At 46.5% G+C, this 26,694-nt stretch overlaps 1 protein-coding gene across 1 annotated transcript in view; it reads right to left on the bottom strand.

Moving 5' to 3' along the window:
• The window catches only part of osbp (oxysterol binding protein), a 56,395-nt gene extending 41,750 nt beyond the window's left edge, over positions 1-14,645 (bottom strand). The window contains exon 1 of the mRNA XM_080201859.1: positions 14,342-14,645. Coding sequence (XP_080057985.1) covers positions 14,342-14,463 — 122 coding nt within the window. The 5' untranslated portion in view covers positions 14,464-14,645. The remainder of the gene's footprint in view (positions 1-14,341) is intronic.
• Between the last annotated feature and the right edge of the window lie 12,049 nt (positions 14,646-26,694).

The raw sequence follows: 26,694 nt of genomic DNA, 5'->3' as shown, positions 1-26,694 counted from the left end.
CCTTAGTGTTGTGAGGCAGCAGTACTAATCACTTGACAGGCCAAACAATGTCCTTCTGCACTGTTGGGTTTCTGTAGTTCTAAAAGCTGATAGATAGTCTGCTCTGATTCACTTTAATCCTGTACAGTCAGCAAAATACAACTTTTCTTTTAAATTTAATTGTTGTTCACTGGAGAGGGAAGTGTGTAGTGGGTGCGGTGGAAGGGGAAAACACAAAAGTTAATCTTTGAAATGAAAGGGAGTCCAGCAGCAGAAAATAATTAACTGTGGGGGATTTCCACAGGTACGCTGGAATAATCCTAATGAATCATTAGTGAGGCTTCATTCTGCAATATTGTGGGCAGGACATCAGGGTTTCAGAGAGGACGCAGAGTAGATTTGTGAGAACAGTGACAGGGTGATGGACTTCAGGAAGAAGTGTGGCTATTGCCCTTGGAACAGACGTGTTAAAACCAGGAAAGGTTCTGACAGAGCAAATGAAAAGAAACTGGTCTTGTAGCAGTTGCTAAAGGTAACAGGTTTAAAACAATTGTTAAATGGATCAAAGGCAACATGAGGAAACACTTTTTTAAAAAACACACTTTTGAATCTTCTTCCAGCACCTATCAGGAGTTGTATTCCAAATGGCAACAATTGTGTGCGTTTTTTAAAAAAAGTGTTTCCTCATGTTGCCTTTGATCCATTTAGCAATTGTTTTAAACCTGTTACCTTTAGCAACTGCTACAAGACCAGTTTCTTTTCATTTGCTCTGTCAGAACCTTTCCTGGTTTTAACACGTCTGTTCCAAGGGCAATAGCCACACTTCTTCCTGAAGTCCATCACCCTGTCACTGTTCTCACAAATCTACTCTGCGTCCTCTCTGAAACCCTGATGTCCTGCCCACAATATTGCAGAATGAAGCCTCACTAATGATTCATTAGGATTATTCCAGCGTACCTGTGGAAATCCCCCACAGTTAATTATTTTCTGCTGCTGCACTCCCTTTCAAAACGGAAATGGATAAATATTTTTAGAGCAATGAATAATACAAGTAAATGCCTACAGGTGAAGGTTAAGAGGAAGGTGGAACAAACTGGACAGCTGTCAAAAGGCCAGTGCAGGCATGGGGCAACAAAAGGCCACTTATAGCCCCTGCACTGTAAACGCTTGCAGCTCCTACAACGCTCCCGATCACTGTAACTTCGTCCAGCCCCTCCAACCCTTCCTATTACTGTTACCTCATCCAGCCGCTTCAACCCTCCCTATCACTGTCACCTCATCCAGCCGCTTCAACCCTCCCTGTTACCTCATCCAGCCCCTCCAACTCTCCATTATCTCATCCAGCCCCTCCAACTCTCCCTGTTGCCTCATCCAGCTCCTCCAACTCTCCCCATCACTGTAACCTCATACAGCTTCTCCAACTTTCCCTATTTCTCCAACTCTTTCCAGCAGCTACAATCCTCCCCATCTCTTGCACAACTTCATCAGCTTCTGGCAGCTGTGCCTTCAATATCTCCAAGAGCTCCAGAATTCCTTCTGTAAACTCTCCACCTCACACTCCTCATTTTAGATGCTTCTCCAAACCTACTTAGAATCAGAGAACCACACTGTGCATAAGAGGACCTTTGGCCCATCGAGTCCACACCAACACATTAGAAACAGCTGAACTCCGACTTAATCCCATCTGCTAGCACTTGGCCCATGGCCCTGAATGTTATGACATGCTAAGTGTTCAGCCAAATACTATTTCAAAGATGTGAGGCAACCCGCCTTTACCACCCTCCCAGGCAGCACATTCCAGATCGTCACCACCCTCTGGGTAAAAATGCTTTTCCTCACGTCCTCCCTAAACTTCCTGCCCCTCACCTTCAACCTATATCTCCTTGTGACTGACTTTGACCTGTTTGGGAAACCTAAGGGGAATGGCTGCTCCTTATCCATTCTATCCATGTCTCTCAATCTTGTACAACTTAATCAGGCTGCGCCTCAGTCTTCTCTGCTCCAACAAGAACAACACAAGCTTATGCAACCTCTCTTCAAAATTTACATTTTCCAACCCCAGGCACCCTTCCAGTGCAATCACACCCCTCTGATAATGTGGCAACCAGAGCTGCACATAGTACTCCAGCTGTTTCCTCACCAAAGATCTACACAACTCCAAAATGACGTCCCTGCTTTTGCAATCTATGCCTCAATTGATGAGGGCAAGTGTGCCAAATGCCTTTTTCACCACCGTATTAACATGCCCTTCCACCTTCAGAGATCTGTGGACAAACACGTTAAGGTCCCTTTGTCCAACAGAACTTCCTAGTCTCCTGCCATTCATTGAGTACTCTCGTCAAATTACTCCTTCCCAAGAGTTTCAACTCACATTTTTCAGGGTTAAATTCCATCTGCCACTTAGCTTCCCATTTGACCATTTCTTCTGTACTTTCTGGTAGCCCACCTCCATCTCACTGTTAACCAACTGCCCGATCTTTGTCATCTGCCCAATTCCTAATCCTGCTTCCCCCCCCCAACAAAGTCATACTTCTTCGATCAAACCTTTGGCCACCTGTTTCATTTTCTCCTCTGATGGCTTGGTGTCAAAAATGTGTTCATCACCACAGGGCACATTGCTGCGTTGGAAATGATACATAAATAGCAATTAGTGTTATTTCATGATGCAAGCCACGCACAAGACTCATTTCTTGGGATCAAATGTTATGGGGAAAAAGGAAGGATTAGGCTGATTTGGATGATCAGCCATGATCACAATCAATGGTGGAGCAGGCTCGAAGGGCCAAATGGCCTCCTCCTATCTTCTGTTTCTGACCCACACCACCAGCAGCACAACAGTTAAGGCACCAATGCTGCATTTATAAATGAGAAGTGCAGGGGAGCAGCTAAGAGGAGCAAGTGCGTGAGCAATTTAGTAGTGATCACAATATATGAAGGCTCAAGATAAGAATTGAGATTAATAGAGTACGAAGTCCAAAAGACTGGAAAAATGCCAATTGAGGGAATAAAATTAGGCCATGGAGGAGCAAGGTGGAGAAAGTGTCAAAAGAGAGAAGAGTTGACAATATTTAAGTGAGCAATACAGCAGTAGAAATTTATTCCAGTTAAAAAAATGCTGACAGGACAATGCCATGGATAAATAAAGTAATGACAAGAGTTCTATCCAAGCATGAAAAGGTTTATGCAAGTAGTGCACAATGAAGGAGACGATGAGCAAAAGGGAACATGTAGCTTAAGAACACAGGTAACATCACAGGAGGTAAGAATATGCCAAACGCACAAAAAGTGAATGCCGGAGTAGAAGGAAACCATTCAGCCTTTGAGTCTAATCTGCTATTCAGGGAAGAGAGTTTCAGATTACCATACTCCTTGGTGAGAATGTGGAACTCACCATCACGTGGAGTGATGGAGATCTGTAGCTGTACGATTCTATAGATACCTGCAATGGGAAGCTGGAGAAATATAAAGGAGAAAGGAATAAAAAGGTTCTGCACCCACCGTCGCATCGAGTGTGCACGCTCCAAGATGGCATTTTTATTTCCTCATCTTACCTCCATCTGCGAGATGTAGATCAAGACCTGTCTCTATTGGAAAGGGGGAGGGGGTGCCACCCGAGCATGCCACCAGGTCAGAGGGCACATGCCGCTTCCCGTCCGAGTTGGGGACAGAAGCATGTTGTGCATAAGCCACCCTGAAGCCGGCTGTCCAACTAAGTGCTGTCCTATCACAGGTGCAGCAATGTCAGAGAGGCTTGTCTTGATCATGTCTCACAGGTTAGAGAGGCAGGGTGGGTGAAGAGATAAGGTAATAAAAATGCCAGCCGACTTCACTTATGTCACACTGACTACTTTGCACTGTCTCGTCTCAATATCAGGCAAGGATATAAAGGCCCTGTGTGACATGCAAAGATGATTCACCAAGATGATACCTGAATTGAGACACTATACCTACCTGGAGAAAATAGCTCACATTCATAGTGGCTTTAATGTAATGAAACACCCCAGTGAGCATCACAGGAGCATGACACAATCAAGATACAGAAGGAAATATTAATTACGAATATAGTTCCAAACAGGAGTCATACCGGACTCAAAATACTTAACTCTTTCACCACAGAAGCCATCAGATCTGCTGGGTTTTTACAGCATTGTTTCGATATTAGATCCCCTCCAACCGTAGTGTTTTATTATCAGTGTCACAAGTAGGTTTACATTAACAGTGCAATGAAGTTAGTGTGAAAATCCTCGAGTTAGGACACTCCGACACCTGTTCGGATACACGGAGGATGAATTTAACATGGCCAACGCACCTTTTAGGACTGTGGGAGGAAATCGGAGCACCTGGAGGAAACCCAGACGCGGTGAGAACATGCAGACTCTCAGCGCAGACAGTGACCGAAGCTGGGAATCGAACCCAGGTCTCTGGCACTGTGAGGCAGCACTGCCGTTCCTTTTAAGGAAACATTAGATCAGCTGACCAAAAGTTTGGTCGAAGAGGGATGCTTGAAGTCTCTTCTAGGAGGAAAGCAAGGATGAGAGATGTGAGAAGGGATTTGCAGAGCTTGGGGGCCAAGGTACACGGTCACCAATGGGGGAGCGATTACAGCTGTAAATGCACAGGAGGCCAGAGAGTTTTAACTGCACCTTGAGATGCACCTTCAAGTGACATTGCAGGTTCTGAAAAAGTCGAGGCCAGTAATGTCTTTCCACCAGACCAGAACTTGTATCCATAAATATGAAGCAGTCGCTTGTAAATCCAATCAAGAATCCTGAAAAAAATTCTTTTCCCGAAGGGGTGGTGAAAATACGCAACTTACAATCGCAGGGAGACAACACAGATGCATTTCAGGGGCTGCTAGATAAACAAATGTAGCTGGGAATGAAAGGTTAGGCTGATAAAATTAGACAGTGTGCGCGAGAGAGTGAGAATGAGTGGTGTGGTGGGATGTGCATGTGGAACATGAATGCTGGCATGGCTCCAAATCCAGCAATTTGAAACAATTTTTTTTTCCATTATTCACAGGATGCGACTGTCACTGACTCGGCAAACACTTATTGCCCAGTCCTAATCGCTCTCAAGAAAGTGGTGATGAGCAGCCATCTTGAACCTTTGCAGGCCGAGTTGGCGGCACACCCACGGTGCTGTAGGGGAAGGAATTCCAAGATTTTGACCCAGTGACAATGAAGGAACGGTCGATATATTTGTGTGTCAGGGTAATGAGTGGCTGGGGGGCGGTGCTTGCAGGTGTTGGATGCTAGATGGCGGTCCTGTAGATGGTACACAGTTGTGACTGTTCATCTGTGATGGATGGAGTGAACATTTTTGGATGAGGTGCCCAACAAGCAGGTTGCTTTACCCTGAATGGCATCAAGTCTCGAGTGATGTTGGTCACGTCCAGGCATGTGTTTCCTTGTTTCCTATTTCAAAACCTCCTCCATGATCTGGTAATGACCAAGATCTTGCCACTCTCCGATTCTGGGCCCCTGAAACATCCGATTGTAATCGTACCACTAGTGTCACAAGTAGGCTTACATTAACAGTGCATTAAGGTTACTGTGAAAATCCCCAAGTCACCACACTCCAGCACCTGTTCGGATACACTGAGGATGAATTTAACATGGCCAATGCACCCAACCAACGTGCCTTTTAGGACTGTGGGAGGTCGTGTCTCCAGCTGCTGACATCCAGAGCTCTGGAATTCCCTCCCTCACCATCTTTGCTGCTTGGAATCACTCCTCATGATACTACCTAAAACGCTCCTCTTTGACCCAGCTCATTTTTTAAGCACCAAGGCATTTTGACGCTGTCGGCACAAGCACAGTCAAGTTCGTGCGGCTAAGCTTCTCGGACACCAGCTACTGCATTCAGTTCTGAGCACCGCAGCAATATTTACTGGCTGTTCCAGGAGTGCAATAGCTTCCAGCAGGAGCAGCACAGTGGCTAGCACTGCTGCCTTACAGCTCCAGGTACGCGGTTTCAATTTCAGCCTCGAGTCATGGTCTTTGTGGAGTTTGCACTTTCTCCCCATTTCGGCATGGGTTTCCTCTGGGAACTCCAGTTTCCTCCCACAGATGTGCTGGTTAGGTGGATTAACAGGCAATTTAGCATGGCCAATGTCCCAGAATGCGCAAGTTAGAGGGATTAACAGGGTAAATATGTGGGGTTACAGGGATAGGGCCTGGATGGTATTGCTGTCGGTGCAGATTTGATATGCTGAACGGCCTCATTCTGCACTGTAGGGTTTCTATGATACAGGGGTTGAAACGGTTAAAGATGAGAATAGGGCAGACAAATGTTTTTCATTCTGAGTATCGAAGATTAATGGATGATGCAATTGAAGTGGTTTAGATGATTAAAGGTCAATACAGAAAAACTATTTCCTCTGATTGGGGAATGGGCGGAAACAGAGCACAGACCTAGGGACCATAAAATTTGAGACAGGCGTTTACACAGTCATTTCAGGAAAAAGGTCTTTATACCAAAGGCGAGCAGAAATCTGAAACTCTTTGGTCCACCCCAAACAAAAGGTGGTGAGGCTGAGCACCAATTGAGAATTTCAATAGGCTTTTGTTAGGGTTACAGAACGAAGACGGGCGGATGGAGTTAAAGTACAGCTCAGCCAGTCATTACAACTGGCAAGAACAGGCTTGAGGGGCTGAATGGCTTTCAGAAGCTAAAAGTCCATGGGGGTCTGGAGCAATCTGATGGGCGAGGTGTGAGATCAGTAGGTTTGCAGATGACATGGAAATTGGTGATGTGGTAAATCGCAAGAAGTCTTAGATTACAGGATGATATAGATGGGCTGGTCAGAAGGGCAGAATAACGGCAAAAGGGTTTTAACCCTGAAAAGTGAGAGGTGATGCATTTTGGAGGAACGATGAATAATAGGTTGCCAAAAAGCACAGAGGACCAGAAGATGCATGTCCAAAGATCCCTAAAGACAGCAGTTCAGGTAGGTAAGGTGGTTAAGAAGGCACAAGGAGTACTTGTCTTCATTAGCCAAGGCACAGAATATGAGAGCAGGGAGATATGACGGAGCTGTGTAAAACACTCGTTACGCCACAGATAAAGAACTGAGTGTGTTCTGGTTAGCACACAATAGGAAGAATAGGCTGAATAAATTAGGCTTGTACTCGTTAGAGTTTAGAAGAATGAGGGGAGATCTCATTGAGACGTATAAGATGATGAATGGGATGGATAGGATAGAGGTGGAGAGACTCTTCCCGCTCAGAAAGGATAGTAGGACTAGGGGGCACAGCCTCAAGATAAAGGGGGGGCGGTTTAGAACGGAGTTGAGGAGGAACTTCTTCACTCAAAGGGTGGTGAATCTCTGGAATTCTCTGCCCGTTGAAGTGGTGGAGGCTACTTCGCTAAATATTTTTAAGACGCAGGTTGATGGGTTTTTGATAAGAGAGGGGATTAAGGGTTATGGGGAGAGGGCGGGAATGTGGAGCTGAGCCAAGACAGATCAGCCATGATCTTATTGAATGGCGGGGCAGGCTCGAAGGGCTAGTTGGCCTACTCCTGGTCCTATTTCTTATGTTCTGAAGTCACTGGACTCCAAAGCTTGCAGAGGAGATTCACCAGGATGTTGCATGGGCTAGATTGTTTCTGCTTTGAAGAGAGGGTGGATAGGCTGGAGTTCTTTTCCACAGGACAGGGAAGGTTGAGAGGGGACCAGATTTAGGTGCGTAAAATTATGAATGACACAGGTACACACACACATACAATATATACATACACAGGGTAGATAAGAAGGAACCTTTCCTCTTAGTGCAGGCATTAACATCCAGCGCATTGATTTAAGGTTGGGGATTTAATAGGGGATTTGAGGAAAATCTCTTCAAAAGTGTGTCGTGGGCACCTGGAAGTCACTGCCTGAAAAGGTAGAGGTGGGAACCTTCAACACTTAGCTGAGCACTTGAAATGCTATAACAGCTATAAATTCAGAAGACTATGGACTAGGTATTGGCTAATGGTATTAGAATATAGACGCTTGATAGTGGCAAAGAAATGATGGGCTGAAGGGCCTCTATGCGTGGTACAACTCTGAGTCCTGTGTGGGATGCCTGCCAATTGGAATAGCACACGGTGCGGAGTTTCAAGCCTCACTGATTAGGCAAGGTCCAAACCTAGGCTTCCAGCCATTGTAGGGCAATAATGCATCTTCACCATCCTGCCCTTCAGGGGAACAGCCACTGCACAGGACTTGGGAAATCCAGCAGGTTTCTGTCAGCTACAGAGGAAAACTGTGGCAGGGAAAGGGTGTAAAAGATGGGTCCAAGCAGGTCAGGTCTGGAAAACTGCCGTCTGCCCAGGGCTGGCATTGTCAAGTCAGAACAGATGGATCTGAGCACAGCACCAATCATAAGACTTCTTCTCCCAGCTCTCCCTCTTAGGGATGTGGGCATTGCTAGAAGGCCAGCATTCATTGCCCATCCCTTTCATAATGAGTGACTAGCCAAGCCATTTCAGAGGGGGAAATTAAGAGACAACCACGTTTCTGAGAGTCTGGAGTCATACACAGACCAGACTGGCAGATTTCTTTCCTGTAGGACATGAGTGCCAAACCCAGTACTCTGGGTGCCAGGAATTCCACAGCCGAGCATGACAACAGGGCACTGACTCAGTTGACTGGAATGGAGTTTTCCCATAAGGAATGCAACCACGCTCTACCTGTACTTCAAACTGCCAACATCACCATTCTGGGATTGGATCCCAGGCATTTAATGGACGCTGCTCGTGTCGAAACAAGCTCCAAGATGCAAATCAAATATGATTAAGACAGGTCACCATAAGAGGCATCGGTTAATCAGTGCTGCTTCTGAAGTACATCCTCTGATGGTTAGGGAAGGATTCCAAGGTTTGTACGTTCTCCCTGCGTCTGCAAAAGGTCGCACCGATTGAGGGTTGCACAAGACCAGAATTGGAATGAGAAAAGAACCTGGAGGATCAGAGAGATGGAGAAGATTACAAAGCTTAGCATGGGAGCTGGAAGAGACATGGGAGGTGTCTCGAAACAAAGATGGAAAATTTGCAATGAGGGGTTGCTGCACTGGGAGTCAACATGGGTCAGTATGCATGGTGAGGGGGGGGCAGGATGAACTGGTGGATAAACAGGACATAATGCCAGTGGGGATATGGGTATAGGGGAGGATGAGCAGATTTGATGTGACAGTAGTGGGTGGGGTGCAGGTGACTGAACAGGGAGGAAAAGATCTGGGTGCAAAAACCCCACCCACCCCATTCGTCGACTAGCTGGCTAACAATTCGCAGTCCAGGAACATGCAAAATGAGCTGCTGGAGTAGACAAGTGAACATTTCCTACTGTGACGATAGCGGCCCAACTCCAGAAAGCCACACCGGTGGTGGTGAAATCATGTGGGGATGACCCGCAGATAAGAAAGATGCCAGAGAAGAGAAAGATCCTCCTTTCAAGGCTGGTCTCATGCGGGAGGCAAAAACAGCCAGGGCATCCAATATCGAGGGGTACCTACACCCCCCATCACAACCACAGGGAAATGGGCAATGGTCAAGGTTTGGGCTGGCAGTGAGGGAATGGACAACAGTGAACAAAACTTGCCGCTTGCACTGGAGAAACGGTCAAAAAAACCACGAGATGAAGCACATCAGGACAGATTGAATTTACAGGGACTCTTAGACTCAAGTCCTAAGGGTGACCAAACGCAAGTCTTTTTAAATATGGAATAGTTCTGAAGGAGGGGGGAGCATATCCCCTTTGAGGGGAATGTTAGACACTATTGGCATTGTCACGTTTACCAGACAGTGGTGAGAATGTGGAATTGATCTCATGGGAACTGTTAAGAATAGCTGAGATGCTTTTAAAACAAGCCCAGATAAACACACAAGGGGGAAAGGCAATAGAGGTTAATGCTGATGAGGGTCGGAGGACCAAATCAGGAAAGAGACTGAACAGCCCGTTACTGTACTTCCAACTCAGGATGATCTGTTTTCACTGACAGAAAAGCCAGAACGCACTTCATTCAGGGCTACAAAGAATATTTAGTCGCACTCGCCCACCCTGTTCACAGCACTTTCCCTTCCTCAAACCCACCGGAGCTCTGGACTGAAGGGCTGGAATGTAAATTATGCAGGAAGGTGGAATCTGATCTACGAAACAGACACCGGGCAGTATCTGACACCAGCTGCTAGCCCCTCTGCTCACGCTGTCAGTGGGAGCGTCTCAGCGTCATCCCAGCAAAAATCACACAAAACTTCACAACATGGGAAAGGCTCAATGTTTTTAAACTAAGCAATGAATAAACCACTGGAAGGCAGCAGGTCATCAATCGGTACAACAGTCTGAGAATTCACCAGAAATTATTAAAGATATGTGGTGCTCAGGGTTCTCCCCCCTCCAAGGGTTAACCTTGTATGTAGCTGCCCAGGAAGTTTGAACGGATAGCCATGTACCGAAGAAGGGCTGCAGCTCCAGATGGACAGTGCCCATGCACAGCTACAGATGAGCAGGACTGATGAAGGGCCCGGGACAGTCACCACTCTGCAAGGCCCACCCTTGTATGCGCTGCACTGGAGGGCCACGCTGTCGATGGGCCAGCCCTTCGTCAGAGGCCTTATCTACTCTCCACCGGAGATGAAAGAACCTGTGGCATGATCCCAAAGAGCAGCAACGGAACTCTGCCCAGTGCTCTGGGGTTAATTGCCCATCAACCAAAACGTCTGTAACAAATTAGCTGGTTATTAGCACCAGGTATTTGAGAGAGAATTGGCTGTCACATGTCCTATGTTCCAACAGGGATCCGAGGTCATGAAAGGCACGTCTTTCCTTTGGATATGCCTTTGTACCTGCTTATGTGCACAAGCTGCTATGTGCCACGACAAGCATTCAGATTTCACACAGATAATGTGACATGTTACTCAAATGCACTAGAACAACTGCATGTGCTCTTTTTAGAGCGTTATCTGGAAACATCATGGTGTGTGTTCTCTGGGGCACCACAGATTAGATAGAGAAAATCAGCTGGACACTGATTCAAGAGCAGCAGTTCCTCTTGACATTGCTCAACTCAAACACCAGGAAATATTACTGCCAAATATCCACAGCACAAATTAGGCCATGCGGCCAAACAAGATCTGTGCACCCCCAGTGTGAAACGGAGACCAGAACTGTGCATAGTGAGTGCCAATGTGATACGGAGACTGGAACTGTGCACAGTGACTCCCAGCGTGAAACAGAGAGCAGAACTGTGCACGGTGACTTCCAGTGTTATACAGAGACCGGAACCATGCACAGTGACTCCCAGTGTGATACGGAGACTGGAACTGCGCACAGTAACTCCCAGTGTGATACAGAGATCAGAATTGTGCACAGTGAATCCCAATTGTGATGTGGAGACTGGAACTGTACAGTGAGTCCCAATGTGATATGGAAACCAGAACTGTGCACAGTGACTCCTAGTGTGATAAGGAGACTGGAACTGTGCACGGCGACTCCCAGTGCGACACAAAGATTGGAACTGTGCACAATGAGTCCCAGTGTGATATGGAGATCAGAATTGTGCACAGGGAGTCCCACTGTGACATGGACACCAGAACAGTACACTGAGTCCCAGTGTGACGCAGAGACTGGAACTGCGCACAGTGAGTCCCAGCGTGATACAGAGACCAGAATGTGCACAGTAACCACAAGAGTGGTCTGGCCAACTTCAGATTACATCCCCCTAGTTTAATTGCTGACCATTCTATCCCTCTGGAAACAAACCCTGGTGTTAGTTATTTTTAAGTGGCCAAGTCACTACTTATAGTTTGTCAATCTCTCAATCCCTTATTTTCACCTTCATTTGAGTTATCAAAGCAGATTTTTAACAATTTTCCAAACAAAATACAGGCTGATCCACAAAGTTTCCTACTTCACTAACATCCAAAATGCATCCAGTGTGGAAGACTTCACCCAGGCAAACAAACCAAGAATGAGCTGCAATGCAGTTCTGTTCACAGGGGGCAGGGTGTGTTGTTGTCGGTGAAGATGGGGGCTTTATTGCTCTCTCCTGGCCCCCAAACTTTTAAACAAACGTTTACCTGGGGTCACTGGTGCATTGGGACTGAAAACTTTTGCAACTCCTGCCAACAATAGTTGGGGGAGGGTGGAGTTGACATCATTATGGGGTTGTCTCACAGTAAATGACAGTGTCACATCTGAGTCAGTGGCTCTCATGATCCCACAAGCCAATGATGACACACCAAGCACAGCAATGAGGGAATTCTGAATTGTCGGGAGATGTTGCCTTTGGCCCTAAGTGATCAACCGGTGAGCAGATAGCCATGTTCTGTTTCAAAGATGATCATTGCCACGGTCTCAAATAAAGGCAAAAGTTCCCTCCTGAGTGTGTGGAGCCAGTTTTTCTCGTCTCCCGACTGCACTAAATAAAGATGACGTTTTGTCACACTGTCACTGGTAGGATCTGGCTATACACAAATTGGCTGCTGCATCGCAACAACATTTCAAACAGTACTTCCTTGCCTGCAAAGACATACTGAGGTTGGGAAAGGCACTATAAAAAAGTGCAAGTCTCTCTTTCTGTCCAGGTATCAGATTCAGACTATCAGAATGCACCCTACAAATCTGAAAGTGGCAATGTCGACTTCACTCCCACTTCCTTTCCAGACACTCATCCCACACCTCTTTCACGATCAAGCTCCCCTATTTACCTCCATTCCAATCTCTTACAGAATCATACAGTGCAGGAGGAGACCATTTGGCCATTGAGTTTGCACCAAACACAATCCCCAGTGAGTCCCCCTAATGCTAAGGGGCAATTTAGCATGGCCGATCCACTTAACCTGCACATCTTTGGACTGGAGAAAGAAACCAACACACCCAGAGGAAATCCAAGCAGACACGGGGAGAATGTGCAAACTCCATATAGGCAGTGACCAAAGCCAGGAACTGAAACCTGGTCCCTGGCGCTGTGAGACAGCAGTGCTAACCACTGTGCCACACCCCTGCCCAATCACACAGATGTGACTCTCACACCAACACCTCATTATTGGCCCAATAGATCCGTGCACCCTTCCTCAAAACACACAGACACACTAGAGACCGTCTCTCACTCAGCTCAGCATCCCCAGATCATCCCTTCCCTCTCCACTCACAATCACCCCAGTTGTCATCAGCTCCCTCAAACTCCCTTTTCCTCACTCTCAAAATCTCCCTCTCGGTCCCAATCGCCCTTGCATCACCCCTTTGCCCAAATTTGCTTTGCACCACTCCTTTGCCCCAAGCCCTCTCTCATGTTGGTCCTTCACCCCAATCTCTCCGCTTCTCATTTCCACTTCCTTGCTCCCACTCTCATCCCCCTCATTGCTCCCCCTCTCTGTCTCCTTAGCCCACACTATATCCTTACCCTTCCTGGCACCAAGTCCTCCCACAAACCCTCATTCAGCAACTTGCCCTCACTCTCCTGTTCTCATGCAATCCCACTTTGTCCCAACTCTCTCACCTTCATCTCCCCTTGCTCCTGCACTCTTCACCTCCCTGCCCCAGCTCTTCCTTTGCCTCTGCATTCTCCTCTCCCCATCTGCACTCACTTCCCTCTGCCTCCCAGTTATTTTCACCCTTTCCTTTGCCCCCACTTGTTGCCTCCCCTTCCGCACGCTTTCTAATTCCTATTCCTCCAGCACTCTCCCTTGACTCTGTTCGCTTGCCAACCCTCAACCGTGCTCACACTCCTACTCTCCTTTTTGCCTCTGAACTCTCTTGCCTTGCCTGCCACTGTCGTATCCCCTCCTCTTCTCCACTCCTACCCTCCTCCTCACCTTCCCCCTTCCTCTCCTCCGTCCTTCCCCCAATTCCCTCTTCCCATTCTACCCTCCCTCTATTCCTTCCTATCTCCACATTCCCCTCCCCCCACCTTGCTCCCTCCTATTCCCCTCCCCCCACCTTGCTCCCTCCTATTCCCCTCCCCCCACCTTGCTCCCTCCTATTCCCCTCCCCCCACCTTGCTCCCTCCTATTCCCCTCCCCCCACCTTGCTCCCTCCTATTCCCCTCCCCCCACCTTGCTCCCTCCTATTCCCCTCCCCCCACCTTGCTCCCTCCTATTCCCCTCCCCCCACCTTGCTCCCTCCTATTCCCCTCCCCCCACCTTGCTCCCTCCTAATTCCCCTCCCCCCACCTTGCTCCCTCCTAATTCCCCTCCCCCCACCTTGCTCCCTCCTATTACCCCCCCCACCTTACTCCCTCCTATTACCCCCCCCACCTTGCTCCCTCCTATTACCCCCCCCACCTTACTCCCTCCTATTACCCCCCCCACCTTGCTCCCTCCTATTACCCACCCCCATTGCTCCCTCTTATTTCCCCCCACATTGCCCGCTCCCTCCTACCTGTAGTAACTGAGCAGCCCGTTGCTCAGGACGAACCACCGCCGCTGGTAGCCCTTGATGTAGTTGGTCCATTTGAAAAGCCAGCCCTTGTAGGTGTCCGACGCCGACTTGAGCTCCGACATGGCGGCTCCGGGGCCCGGCTGGGAGCGGCCCGAGGCAGGCTGGAGCTGCGGGGCCGGTGGCGGGGCGTCACCCCGAGGGCCCTGACTCGGTGCCGCGGGCCTTCGCTGCTGCCTGCGGCCTCCCTTCGTCGCCGTCTCCGCCGCCGCCTCCACCACCGAGCGAGCGACCGCGCGCAATCCCCGCCCCCTTCCTTCTGACTCTCCCCATTGGTCGCCGGTCCGTTCGAGCCCCGCCTCTTCCGCTGCAAGCCTCGCCCGCCGATTGGTCGGGTTCACCGTCACTCATGGGTCGACGCCCAGCCTTTATGCTGCTATTGGTTAAAACACACGCCTGTCAGGTCGGAATGGGCGGGGCTGAGGCGCGGCTTTCCGCAAACGTTCCAGCTGCTCGAACGGGGAGGCGGGACTTCCTTCCCGCATCTCAACTTTCATTGGCTAACAATCTGCCAGCTGCCTGCGTCGATCGGAAAAGATCCAATGTCAATCATCGAGGGGGTCGCACTGCGTAGGGGCGCAGAGATGAACTTGCGTCATTGCGTCGGCGTCACGTCCCATTGGTTACCAAACTACCAACGGCCGGTGTCTATTGGTCCGATTTCACTGTCAATCATCGGAGGTTTCGCTGGACGGAAAGGGTGGGCGGGGGGGCAGCCGCGCGGTGGGGTCGGAGATCCGGCGCGCGCCGCTTCCCGTCCCATTGGGCAGTTGAAGGACCGACCGTTACGTCTAAGACGTGGCAGCTTCCAGCTCCCTCATCTGATTGGCCAGGCCGCAAGGGTGAGTGGGCAGTCTGATTGGTAGAAAGCCGCTGTCAATCAGCGGATCACCAAGGGGCGGGGCCGTACTCAAGCTGAAAGGATGTAGCTGTTGCTCGAGTTGAGGTAAAAATAGAGAATTTAAGTAAAAAAAATTAGAAAGGGCCCTGCAGTTTAAGTTTAAGTTTTTTAAGTTTGAGTTTTCAGTAGGTTTATGACTTGGTTCTTTGGTCTCAGGATGTCAAAAGCACCTCATGTCTAATTAAACAATTTCTGAAGTGAAGTCGTGAAAGGTTGAGAAAGGCCGCAGCCAAGTTGGACACAGCAAGATCCAGGTCATGTGTTTGTGAGTTTGGTTGCGAGGTGGGATACTGTACTGCAAGGGGGAAATGTCAAATACATAAATAGTCTATATTATCAATGATGTAAGATCATTTAACAGACCATACGGCCAACCTCAGTTGCATTGGCCATGCTATATTCTCCCTTAGTGTACCCAAACAGGTGCTGGAGCGTGGCCACTAAGGGATTTTTTTGTAGTAACTTCGTTGCAGTGAGAATGTAAGCCTACTTGTGACAATAATAAGTAAACTTTTTAAAAAAAAAACTTTGTACGTAGTTAGCTTATATATTCCGAGGAAATCCACAGAATGTGCAAACTCTGCGCAGAGACCCAACCCTAGAATTGAACCCAGGTCCCTGGTGCTGTGAGGCACCAGTGCTAACTACTGTGCCACCCCAGCATTAATTCAACATTTCAGCTCTGTTAATCCTGAGCAAGGGCAGCCTCACCTAAAATCCACAATAATGATGACGGATGGTGACAGCAGGAAAGATAACTGAAAAATCATTGAGCGGTGAGCCCAGTGACTTGTTAAGTAAATACAGGTCAAAGATAGCAGTGGAAAAAATGCAGACAGAATTTAGAAAGAGGTCAGAATGCGGCACAACATGGGGAAATTCTCACCTTTTGACTACTTGTAAGGCTCACATTAAGTTAGGAAATGGCAGGACTGACACTATAGGTTTACAAGCTACAGAACCTCTTCAGGATTGTTGAGAAGCCTGATTAGGAACTGGTAGGTATTATTCTCTACTTCACAGGCAGTAGTGTAGATCGGTGCCCCGTAAGTCTGTGTTCTCAGCCCCTACTATACTCCTTATACAGGTATGACTGTGTGACCAAATTCCCCTCCAATTCGAGTTTCCAGTTTGCTGACGACACCACTGTAGTGGGGTGAGATGAGACAGCGTACAGGAATGAGATAGCGAATCTGGTGAACTGGTGTGGCAGCAATAATCCCTCCCGCAATATCAACAAAATGAAGGAGATTGTCATCAACTTCAGGAAGCATAAAGGAGAACATGCCTCTATCTGCATCAATGGGGATAAGTAGAAAGGGTCGAGAGCTTCAAGTTTTTAGGTGTCCAGCTCATCAACAACTTGTCCTGGTCCGTCCATGTAAAAACTATAGTTAAGAAAGCCCATCAATGCCTCAACTTTCTCAGAGCTCTAAGGAAATTTGGCATGTCAGTTATGACTCCCACCAACTTTTACAGATGCACCATAGAAAGCATTCTTTCTGGTTGTATCACAGTTTGGTATGGCTCCTGCTCTGCCCGTGACTGCAAGGAACTACAAAAGGTCGTGAATGTCGCCCAATCCATCACGCAAACAAGCCTCCCATCGTTGACTCTGTCTACGCTTCCAGCTGCCTCAGCAAAGCAGCCAGCATAATTAAGGACCCCACACACCCTCTCTTCCACCTTCTTCCTTCAGGAAAAAGATACAAAAGTCTGAGGTTACATACCAACCGACTCAAGAACACCTTCTTCCCCGCTGCCGTCAGACTTTTGAATCGACTTACCTTGCATTAAGTTGATCTTTTACTACGCCTAGCTATGACTGTAATACTATGTTCTGCACTCTCTCATTTCCTTCTCTATGAATGGTATGTTTTGTCTGTATAGCATGCAAGAAACAATAATTTTCACTGTCTATTAATACATGTGACAATAATAATAAATTAAAGCAAATAAATATATTGGTCATTCAGAGCATAAACAAAGAGACAACAACACACAAAGAGGTTGTAGAAGCCTTTTATACTTCAGCCTTTGATGGAACACCATTTTAGAAAGGGTGAGGTTCAGAGACGTACCCAATGACTGGGTGTAATCGTAGATTCCTTCATTAATTATTTGTATTGACTGGCAGAGAAAATTGTGAATATGAGTCCTGAAAGACAACTTAATTGAGGGTTGCTTTGCTGTAGGATTATTAGAGGAGACTTTATCGGATTTGTTGCAGTTGTGGGAGGATTTACTGTTTGAAGGCTGTGCGGTTAACAGGTGAGAAAGCAAAATCAGGGTGATTCAAGTCTATTCAAGGTGACAAGTAGACTTAATTAAGAAAAAAGACTGACACAGTGCTGTTTGTGAGACAGGAAGTAGCAATGCACCTATTCCAGAACAGGGAAAGGGCACAGAGGGTGCGGTGACCACTATTACTGAGCGTTCTCAATGTGGTGGGAGAAGACTGCGTTGGTGCAAAGAATGCTGTGCCAAAAATGCAGACAGCCCTTTGTGTAAAGAGAGAGGATATTTTAAATCTGTATGCTGCAACAAAAATCTCCTAACCGAAATGTAAGGAGAAACTATTCAAAACACATAACATAAGTTGAAAAAGGCAATGAAGTGCAATTCTTCAGAGAAATTATAGGATCTGGTAGGAACTACTTGAGTGCCGACATTATGGTCAATGAACATAAATCAAGCTTCAAACTAGACACTGGAGCAGGAGTTTCAGAAACAACAGAGGTGCTGGCAAGACCTCCTCCAAACATCAGTTTTACAACTTCACAGTCCAAGAGTTGATTGCTACACTTCAGTATGAAGGAAGAGAAATTGCAGAAACTTTGTATATGATCCAAAGCCAAGACTGTTCATTATTAAATCAAAAAACTTGCACAAATCTATAACTCATAAAAATAGATGACAGAAAAACCAAAAGAATTCATAACAGAATTGCCAAGGCATTCAGAGTTCCTGAGAAGGTTGAAATAAGCCCCCTGAAGCAGGAGCATCAAAGCATGTGAAAACCTTGAGAAAACCAGTTAGAAGCTTTCTTGTAAACCGCAGGTGATGGAACCATCAGTTCATTACCTGAGCAAGAGAAACAGCAAATTACACTGCCTGCACTGTCACACGTTCCTGTTGAAAAACCTGAACAAGAGGGCATACAATCTGTTGAAAGAGTCCTGTACCTCATTGTTCACAAAATTTCTATTAGCAGCAACACAAAGGCTAAATGAAATTCAAAAGGCTCAGAAAGCAGAGGAGGAACATGCTAAAATTCAGGAATTCTGCATCACTGGATGGCCTGAATGTTTCACATAATGTCATTGTAAAGCTTGAGCATCAAGAGATGTCATCGTTGCTTGATACTTCAGAGACACTACAAAGACATCTCAGCATCATAGATGACTGGTTGAGTTATGGTGCGAGTCCTCTGACTCTAAGATCCTTTGGAAAGTACGTCAGGGACACCTGGGTACTGCAGAGTGTTGTGCTAGAGTGTGAATTTCCATTTGGTGGCTGACGATCTCAAAAAAAAGATTTTGAGCCACATTATCTATGCAATCCATTGCCAATAACAAATATAACCATTGATGACATCCTCATTTCCATTCTGACCATGGATCAACTCAGAGTGGATATATGTCAGCTCAAGGGGAATACATCCCTCATGGCTCTTGACTATCGCTCCCAATGAGTAGAGGTTAAATGTCATTATGACCCCACCTCTGAAGCTACCACTAAATCACTGGAAGAAATTTTTTCCCACATGGCATTCCAGATCTCGTCGTTTTAGACGGTGGCCCCTAGTTGGCAACCAGTTGTTTTAAGCAGTTTGCAGAAACCTCTGGGCATTGTCCACAGGACTAGCTCACCCAAAAGCTAATGGAGAGGCTGGAAGAGGAGTAAAGATGGTAAAGATTTTGTCGAAGAAACATTCTGCTATCAACTTGGCACTGTTGAGCTACGGTTCCTCACCACTCCAGAATAGATTGGCTCTGTTCGAATCTCTGACAGGAAGGTGGCTACGGATTCCACTTCCTGCTGTTCCACAAGTACTTATGCCATGCCTCAAAGTAGCAGATATAGAGACAGCAAGGGAGAAGGATGATGAGCCGTAGAATCTCTACAGTACAGAAAGAAGTCATTCAACTCATCAGGTTCGCACCCGCTCTCTGAAAGAGCATCATACCCAAGCCCTCTGCTTCACCCTATACCTGTAACCTACTGCAACTAGAATGGCAAATCCACCTCATCCAAACATCTTTGGACTGTAGAAGGAAACGGTAACATCTGGAGGAAATCCACACAGACATGGGGAGAACGTGCACGCTCCACACAGACAGTGACCCAAGCCGGGAATTGAACTCCGGTCCATTGGGTCCAGTGGTGAGCAGTACTCAACACTGTACCGCCTTATACATAATTTCATGAGAGTTGTGCAAAGCCCCCCCATCCATTGACTTTGTCTACACTTCCCGCTGCTTTGGAAAAGCAACCAGCATAATCAAGGACCCTGTGCACCCCGGATATACTCTTTTCCACCTTCTTCCATGGGTAAAACATATATAAGTCTGACATCACCTACTAACTGACTCAAGGACAGCTTCTTCCCTGCTGCCATCAGACTTCTGAATGGACCTACCTGTATTAAATTGATCTTTCTCTGCACCCAAGCTGTGACTGTATTTTACACCCTTTCCTTCTCCCCTGTGTACTCCATGAACAGTATGCTTTGCCTGTGTAGCTTGCAATAAACAATATTTTTCACTCCATACCAACACGTGACAATAATAAATCAAATCAAATAATCAACACCACAAGATATAATTTATTAGATAGCAAGCTGGGGAAATGGTAAGGATCAGTGACCAAAATCAAGAAGACCAATTTATGGATACACGCTACATTTTGTAGAGATTGAAGATGAAGAAAGTAAGTGTGTTTGTATCTATGAAAAGAACATCAATGGAAAAGGCCAGCTGACTAGCCTGGGTAGGCAATAGCCCAGTGGTATTATTGCTGGACAATTAATCCAGAAACTCAGCTAACGTTCTGGGGACCTGGGTTCAAATCCTGCCACAGCAGGTGGTGGAATTTGAATTCAATAAAAAAGAATCTGGAATTAAGAATCCATTGATGACCATGAAACCATTGTTCACTCATGTCCCTTTAAGGAAGGAAATCTGCCATCCTTATCCTACTCTGGCCAACGTGTGAGTCCAGAGCGACAGCGATGTGGTTCACTCTCAACTGCTTTTGGGCACCTAGGGATGGGCCATAAATGGTGGCCAGCCAACATGCCGCCCCACCAAGGTCAAAACATCTAAACGCGCAGCAGATGAAAAGGTGATTCATGAGGTTAGGCTGCATAACAAAAACACACTCAGCCAGGCTGCTTGGGTGAGGTGAAAGACCCTGGATTTTTGACTTCGATTGCAGACATTTTGGTTAAGGGCCATCTCAGAAACTTTAAATTTGACACAAGAGCCAGTGTTATGATCCTGTTGGGCAGAGAATCATGCCTGTTGGTTAACGATACCCATGCCACACATTTATGGAGCAAGCTGCAAGTGCAAGAATAATCTAATCTAAGAGCCCCTGTTCATGGTCCACAACCAGGACTGTTCACTGCTAAGTCACAAAGCCCATGTTGAACTTAACCAAGGGTAACAAACATCACCGTGGCTCCAAGTATAAAAGTAGATTCTGAAGCTCTTGGGGTGACTGAATAACGCACACCACATCATACGGAGGGAGGATTTTAAACCCATGTTCCAGTTCACACCACAGAAGATTCCCCACCCACTCAGACTGTACAGCTCACTGCTAAGTGGCAAAATAATGCCATGCACACTTGTACAATAACAGGGTTGTGATATTTAGCCTAAAATGTGATGCAAGTGTATGCAATGCTCAAGTGGGATAATTAGTATTCACACATGGGAAGATGTAAACTGCTTGATTGAGACAGTTAGGATAATTTGCGATGCTGAATTTAGATAATTAGCAAAAATATGCAATGCATAAAACTATAAGACGTAGGAGCAGAAGTAGGCCATTTGGCCCATCGAGTCAGCTCCCACATTCAATTAGATCATGACTGATTGGATGTGCTAATTCTCAACTCCACTTTCCCACCTTATCTGCATAATCCTTGGTTCCCTTACTGATTAAAAATCTGTATATTTCAGCCTTGAACATACTTAATGACACAGCCTCTTCAGCTGGTAAAGTATTCCACAGATCTACTACAAAGAAAAGTACAGCACAGGAACAGGCCCTTCAGACTCCCAAGCCTATGCTGATCTAACTAAACTAAAAAAAAACCTTCTGGTCTTCCTCGGTCCATATCCCTCTATTCCCTCCTTATTCATGTACCCATCCAGATGCCTCGTAAATATTGCAAATGTGCCTGCTTCCACCACCTCCTTTGGCAGCATGTTACATGCCCCCACCAGTCTCTGCAGAAAACTCCCCCCGCACATCTCCCTTAAACTTACCCCCGCTCACTTTGAAACTGTGTCCACTTGTAAGTGACACTTCCACCCTGGGAAAAAGCCCCTGACTATCCACCTTGTCTATACCTCTCATAATTTTGTGGACTTCTTATCAGGTCTCCCCTCAACCTCCATCTTTCCAGTGAAAACAATCCTAGTTTATTCAAACTCCCCTCATAGCCTTCAAGACCAGGCAACATCCTGGTGAACCTTCTTTGTACTCTATCCAAAGTTTCCGTGTCCTTCCAGTAGTATGGAGACCAGAACAGCACTACCCTCTAAGAGAAGAAATTTCTCCTCGTTTTGTTGGCAGCAAGGTGGCACAGTGGTTACAATGCAGCACGGTCCTAGGTTCAATTCCAGCCTCAGGTCACTGTCTGTGCAGCATGTGCCTGTTCTCCCTGTGTCTTTGTGTGTCAGCATGACCAATCAACCTAAATTGTCATTAGTGTCAGTGGGACTAAAAGGGTTAGATACGTGGGGTTATGGGGCTGGCCTGGGTGACATTGTTATCAGTGCAGATTTGATGGGCCAAATGGCCTCTTCCTGCATGTGGGAATTCTTTGATTCTGATTTAAATGGGTGACTGCTCACTCTGAGATTATATCCTCTAGTCCTTGACTCTCCCACAAGGAAAAATAATCTTATAGCATCTACTCTATTAAGTCCCCTGAGAATCATATATGTTTCAATAAGGTTGCCTCTCAATGCAATGAGTATAGGCCCAATTTACTCAAACTCTCTTCAACTCTCCTGTACTGTAGGTCTCAAGGTCACAGTTGAAAGGGTAGCATGGTAGCACAGTGATTAGCACCGCTGCCTCACACCTCCAGGGACCTGACTTCAATTCCGGCTTTGAGTCACTGTCTGTGTGAGTCTGGGTGGGTTTCCTCTGGATTTTCTGGTTTCCTTCCACAGTCCAAAGATGTGCAGGTTAGGTGGATTGGCCGTGCTAAATTGATCCTGGTGTCGGGGGATTAGCAAGTTAAATATGTGGGGTTACGGGAAGGGGGCCTGGGTGGGATTGTGGTCAGTGCAGATTTGATGGGCAGAATGGTCCAAAATTGTACTGGTTATGTGCATTGGCCATGCTAAATTGCCCCTTAGTGTCCCAGGATTCTTAGGTTAGAGGGATTAGTGGGATAAATGTGTGGGATTATGGTGATAGGGCCTGGGTGGGATTTTTGTCGATGCAGACTCGATGGGCTGAATGACCCCCTTCTGCACTGTAGACTTTCTATGAAACAGATCATAAGCCACTAGTCTCATTTCTGAATGAGATGGAACTAGTGAAAATGCCTCCCATTATCCAGAGGTTGGCCTATGAGATCATAATGTGATCCAGGGTAGAAAGCAGACAATGACATACGCACCTTCTAGGGCCGCATTAGGCTGGCAAAACTAGCATGTCAATCTCATCAAAGAGCTGGAAGCACAATCCCAATTGGTAAGGAGGCACCTGACAGCGACCACAACTAAACTCCAACAAATTCAACAGGAACAAATGTATAATGAAGGATGTGCCCATGTCTGCCATTCCTGCCAACAAGGGTGGTTACAACAGACACCGAATGGTGGTACCATGTTGTTCAAACAACAAAAACACTTGCACTCATAATCAAACTCCTGGTGAGCAGCTAGTCATCCCAGTTTCCCTTTGAATCACAGAATCCCTACAGCGTGAAGGAGGCCTTTCGGCCCATTGAACCTGCACCAACAACAATCCCTCTCAGACCCTATCTCCATAACCCCAAGTAGTTACCCGAACGATAGTAAGGGGCAATTTAGCATAGCCAATCAATCTTATCCCACATTTTTGGAGTGTGGGACGAAACCCATGCAGACACGGAGAGAATGTCCACACAGTCATCCAAGGCCAGAATCGAACCTGGGACCCTAGTGCTGTGAGGCAGCAGTGTACACTGTTGGTCCACTGTGCCTCTGTTTAGCCGGAGACCCTTTAAAAATACCCCCATATCACTGAGGCATCATCACATGGAGAGGACACTCCACTGCTCAGTCACTGACTGGTGGCCAGGCATTTTCAGGGTAATTGAGCAAGTGTGTGTGCTGCACAAGTGGGATGAAAGAGGGCCCCTCATCCCTACACAGTCCTCAGCAGGCCATGGCAGAGGCAGGGTGTGGTCCTGTTTATCTTCAACAGTAAACCATCTCCTATGTACAATTCCCTCACAGGCAGGAACTAAAGTTCTGAACCGTATGTTAACGAGCCATCCCATCCCAAATGTCTGACAGTAGCCCATAGTTTTCAGACGAGTACGTCACACATTTCGCCACCGCTTCTGCCTTCCACCACCATGCCAACTCTGCCGGATACCCACAGTAAAACAGGGAGGCCATATCAGGGGTACTAAAGAGAATGAGGACTTTCCCACTGTTCAATGGATCCACCTCGTTACGTGGCCTGGTTCTATCCTGAACTCCTGATGGGCAGGAAACTCCACACACAACTTCCAACACAAGCAGATACCAAAGATCACCAGGACATCCAAGCAAGAGAAATAACTAACCAACAGGCTTTCTCCTAAAGTTTGTGATTTGGCTCATCTGCTTTGACTGGTTGTCAGGTGACTTTTACATTTCCTGTCGCTTCCAGGCCCACTGAGCGTGTGTGTTCAACAAGTGAAAAAAATCAGACCTACTGTGGTCTAACTGAGGTTCGATTCAAGTTTAGCTTCCCTTCCCTACATCACAATTCTGAAGCTCAGTGGTGTGCTTTTTATAACCGAAGACCTTGCATTACCTGTGGCACAACGTTCAACATTTCATGTATTTCGAGTTCCCTGTTTTTGCATTCGCCAATAAGTTCTTTTTAAAGTTCATTTATTAGTATCACAAATAGGTTTACATTAGCACTGCAATTAAGTAGAATCCCTACAGTGCAGAAGGAGGCCATTCAACCCATTGAGTCTGTACCAACCACAAACCCACCCTGACCCTATTCCCGAAACCCTCATATTTGCCCTGCTAATCCCCCTGACACTAGATTTAATTTAGCATGGGCAATCAACCTAACCCGCACATGTTTGGACTGTGGGAGGGAACTGGAGCACCCGGAGAAAACCCACACAGACACGAGAAGAATGTGCAAACTCCACACGGACAGTGACCCAAGGCCAGAATTGAACTGGGTCCCTGGCACTGTGAGGCAGCAGTGCTAACCACTGTGCCACCGTGCCACCCTCTAGTTATTGTGAAAAATCCCCTAGTCGTCACACTCCGGCGCCTGTTCAGGTCTACTGAGGCAGAATATAGCAGAGCCAATGCACCTAACTAGCACATCTTTCAGAATATGGGAGGAAACCAGAGTACCTGGAGGAAATCCATGCAGACAAGGGGAGAAAGTGCATACTTTATACAGACAGTGACCCACGCCAGGAATGAAACCTGGGTCCCTGACAGTAGTGCTAACCACTAGTGGAAAGACCTCAAGAGTTGAGGGCACAATCGTCTTGAAGGATGATAACTATCTTCAGTCCTACCTGGTTGGCATCCATGAGGGTACAGTCAGGAGTTCATGTCCAAATGCAGCAAGACCTGGACAGTATTCAGGCTGACAAATGGCAACTCACGTTCGTATCATACCATCATACCAGGCAATGACCATCTCCAACAAGGGAGAATCCAGCAATCTCCCCTTGACATTTGTTGTGGTTCAGGTCAGAAACTCCACACTGTTTTATGAAGCCCACCTGGATCATAAGTTTTGCACCTTGAATTTGGCTTGAATGAGCATGACATGGTTCATTTCAAGTATGATTCAAATGACCCACTAGGGAGCTTTTATCAAACAAAGTTTATTAAAGAATATAGTTAACATGTAAGGAAAGAAAATTAGCCATAGCATTTAGCAATTATAAACAAAAACAGAAGTATCGCAATTGTGTATAACCCTTAAGAAATATGCTTAAGATGTTCTGATCAAAACCACAACTTCCTTTCAACAAAACCCTTTTCACAGGTTGAACACAGTGAAGACTAATGCTCATGCTGTACTGGAACTGAGTTCTGAGAATGAAGTTCTCTGAAACACTCTGACCAGCTTGAAATCAGAACAGCATCCCAGAACACCAGGAAGATTTTCTGGTCCAGCCACCAACAGCAGATTTTCTATTCCAGGAAGGCTTTCAGTGAAACAGCAAAATTTCCCAAAACCAGAGAGAGAGAGAGAGAGAGAGACTTTCCAGCTTGATGTCCCTCCTGAAACTTAAAACTTGCAGCTCAGAACTGAAAATGAAAGAGCTCCTATTATCTGACCTGCAAGCATTCTTCCTCCTGACAATGCAAGATCATAAATTCATATATTCACAAAGTAAAAATAAACACACCCCAAACTACTTAAGGAGCAATAAAAGGGCTCTTAGTAGACAACCCGGTGCCACTATGAGAGCTGAGAGCGACAGAGAACTTGATTTAAAAAAAAACCTGTAAAGACATGAACGTCACACATCTCATGGCATTGCCATTGTTCAATCTCCCAGAATCAACATTCTGGGGGTTACCATTGACCAGAAATTGAACTGGACTAGCCATGTAGATACTGTGGTTACAAGAGCAGGTCAGAGGCTAGGAACTCTGCAGCGAGTGGAGAGTATTCCATCACACTCCTGACTTGTAGATGGTGGACATCCAAATTCCTCGGCACCTTGGAGCTTTGCAGTCTCTCACTATTTAGATGATATGTTTCTTTTTCCTTTTCCTTCTTGCCAAGTAGGAAAATGTCACATTTTCCACATTTGCCTGGTGATGGGTTAGTCATGTCTTTCAAAAGGGTTGGATGATTACTTGAAGAGAACGTGAATAATTGCTAGGCAGTGGAGAAAGTAGGTGTGCTAAGTGAGTCTCCTGCAGTTCCGGTACTCTGTTTTTGCACCTTT

Source organism: Carcharhinus amblyrhynchos, chromosome 13, assembly GCF_965287045.1.
Source record: "Carcharhinus amblyrhynchos chromosome 13, sCarAmb.v2.hapA, whole genome shotgun sequence".
Taxonomy (NCBI): domain Eukaryota; kingdom Metazoa; phylum Chordata; class Chondrichthyes; order Carcharhiniformes; family Carcharhinidae; genus Carcharhinus; species Carcharhinus amblyrhynchos.
Note: the sequence above shows the minus strand (reverse complement) of the source record. Positions and strands in the feature narration are given on the sequence as shown.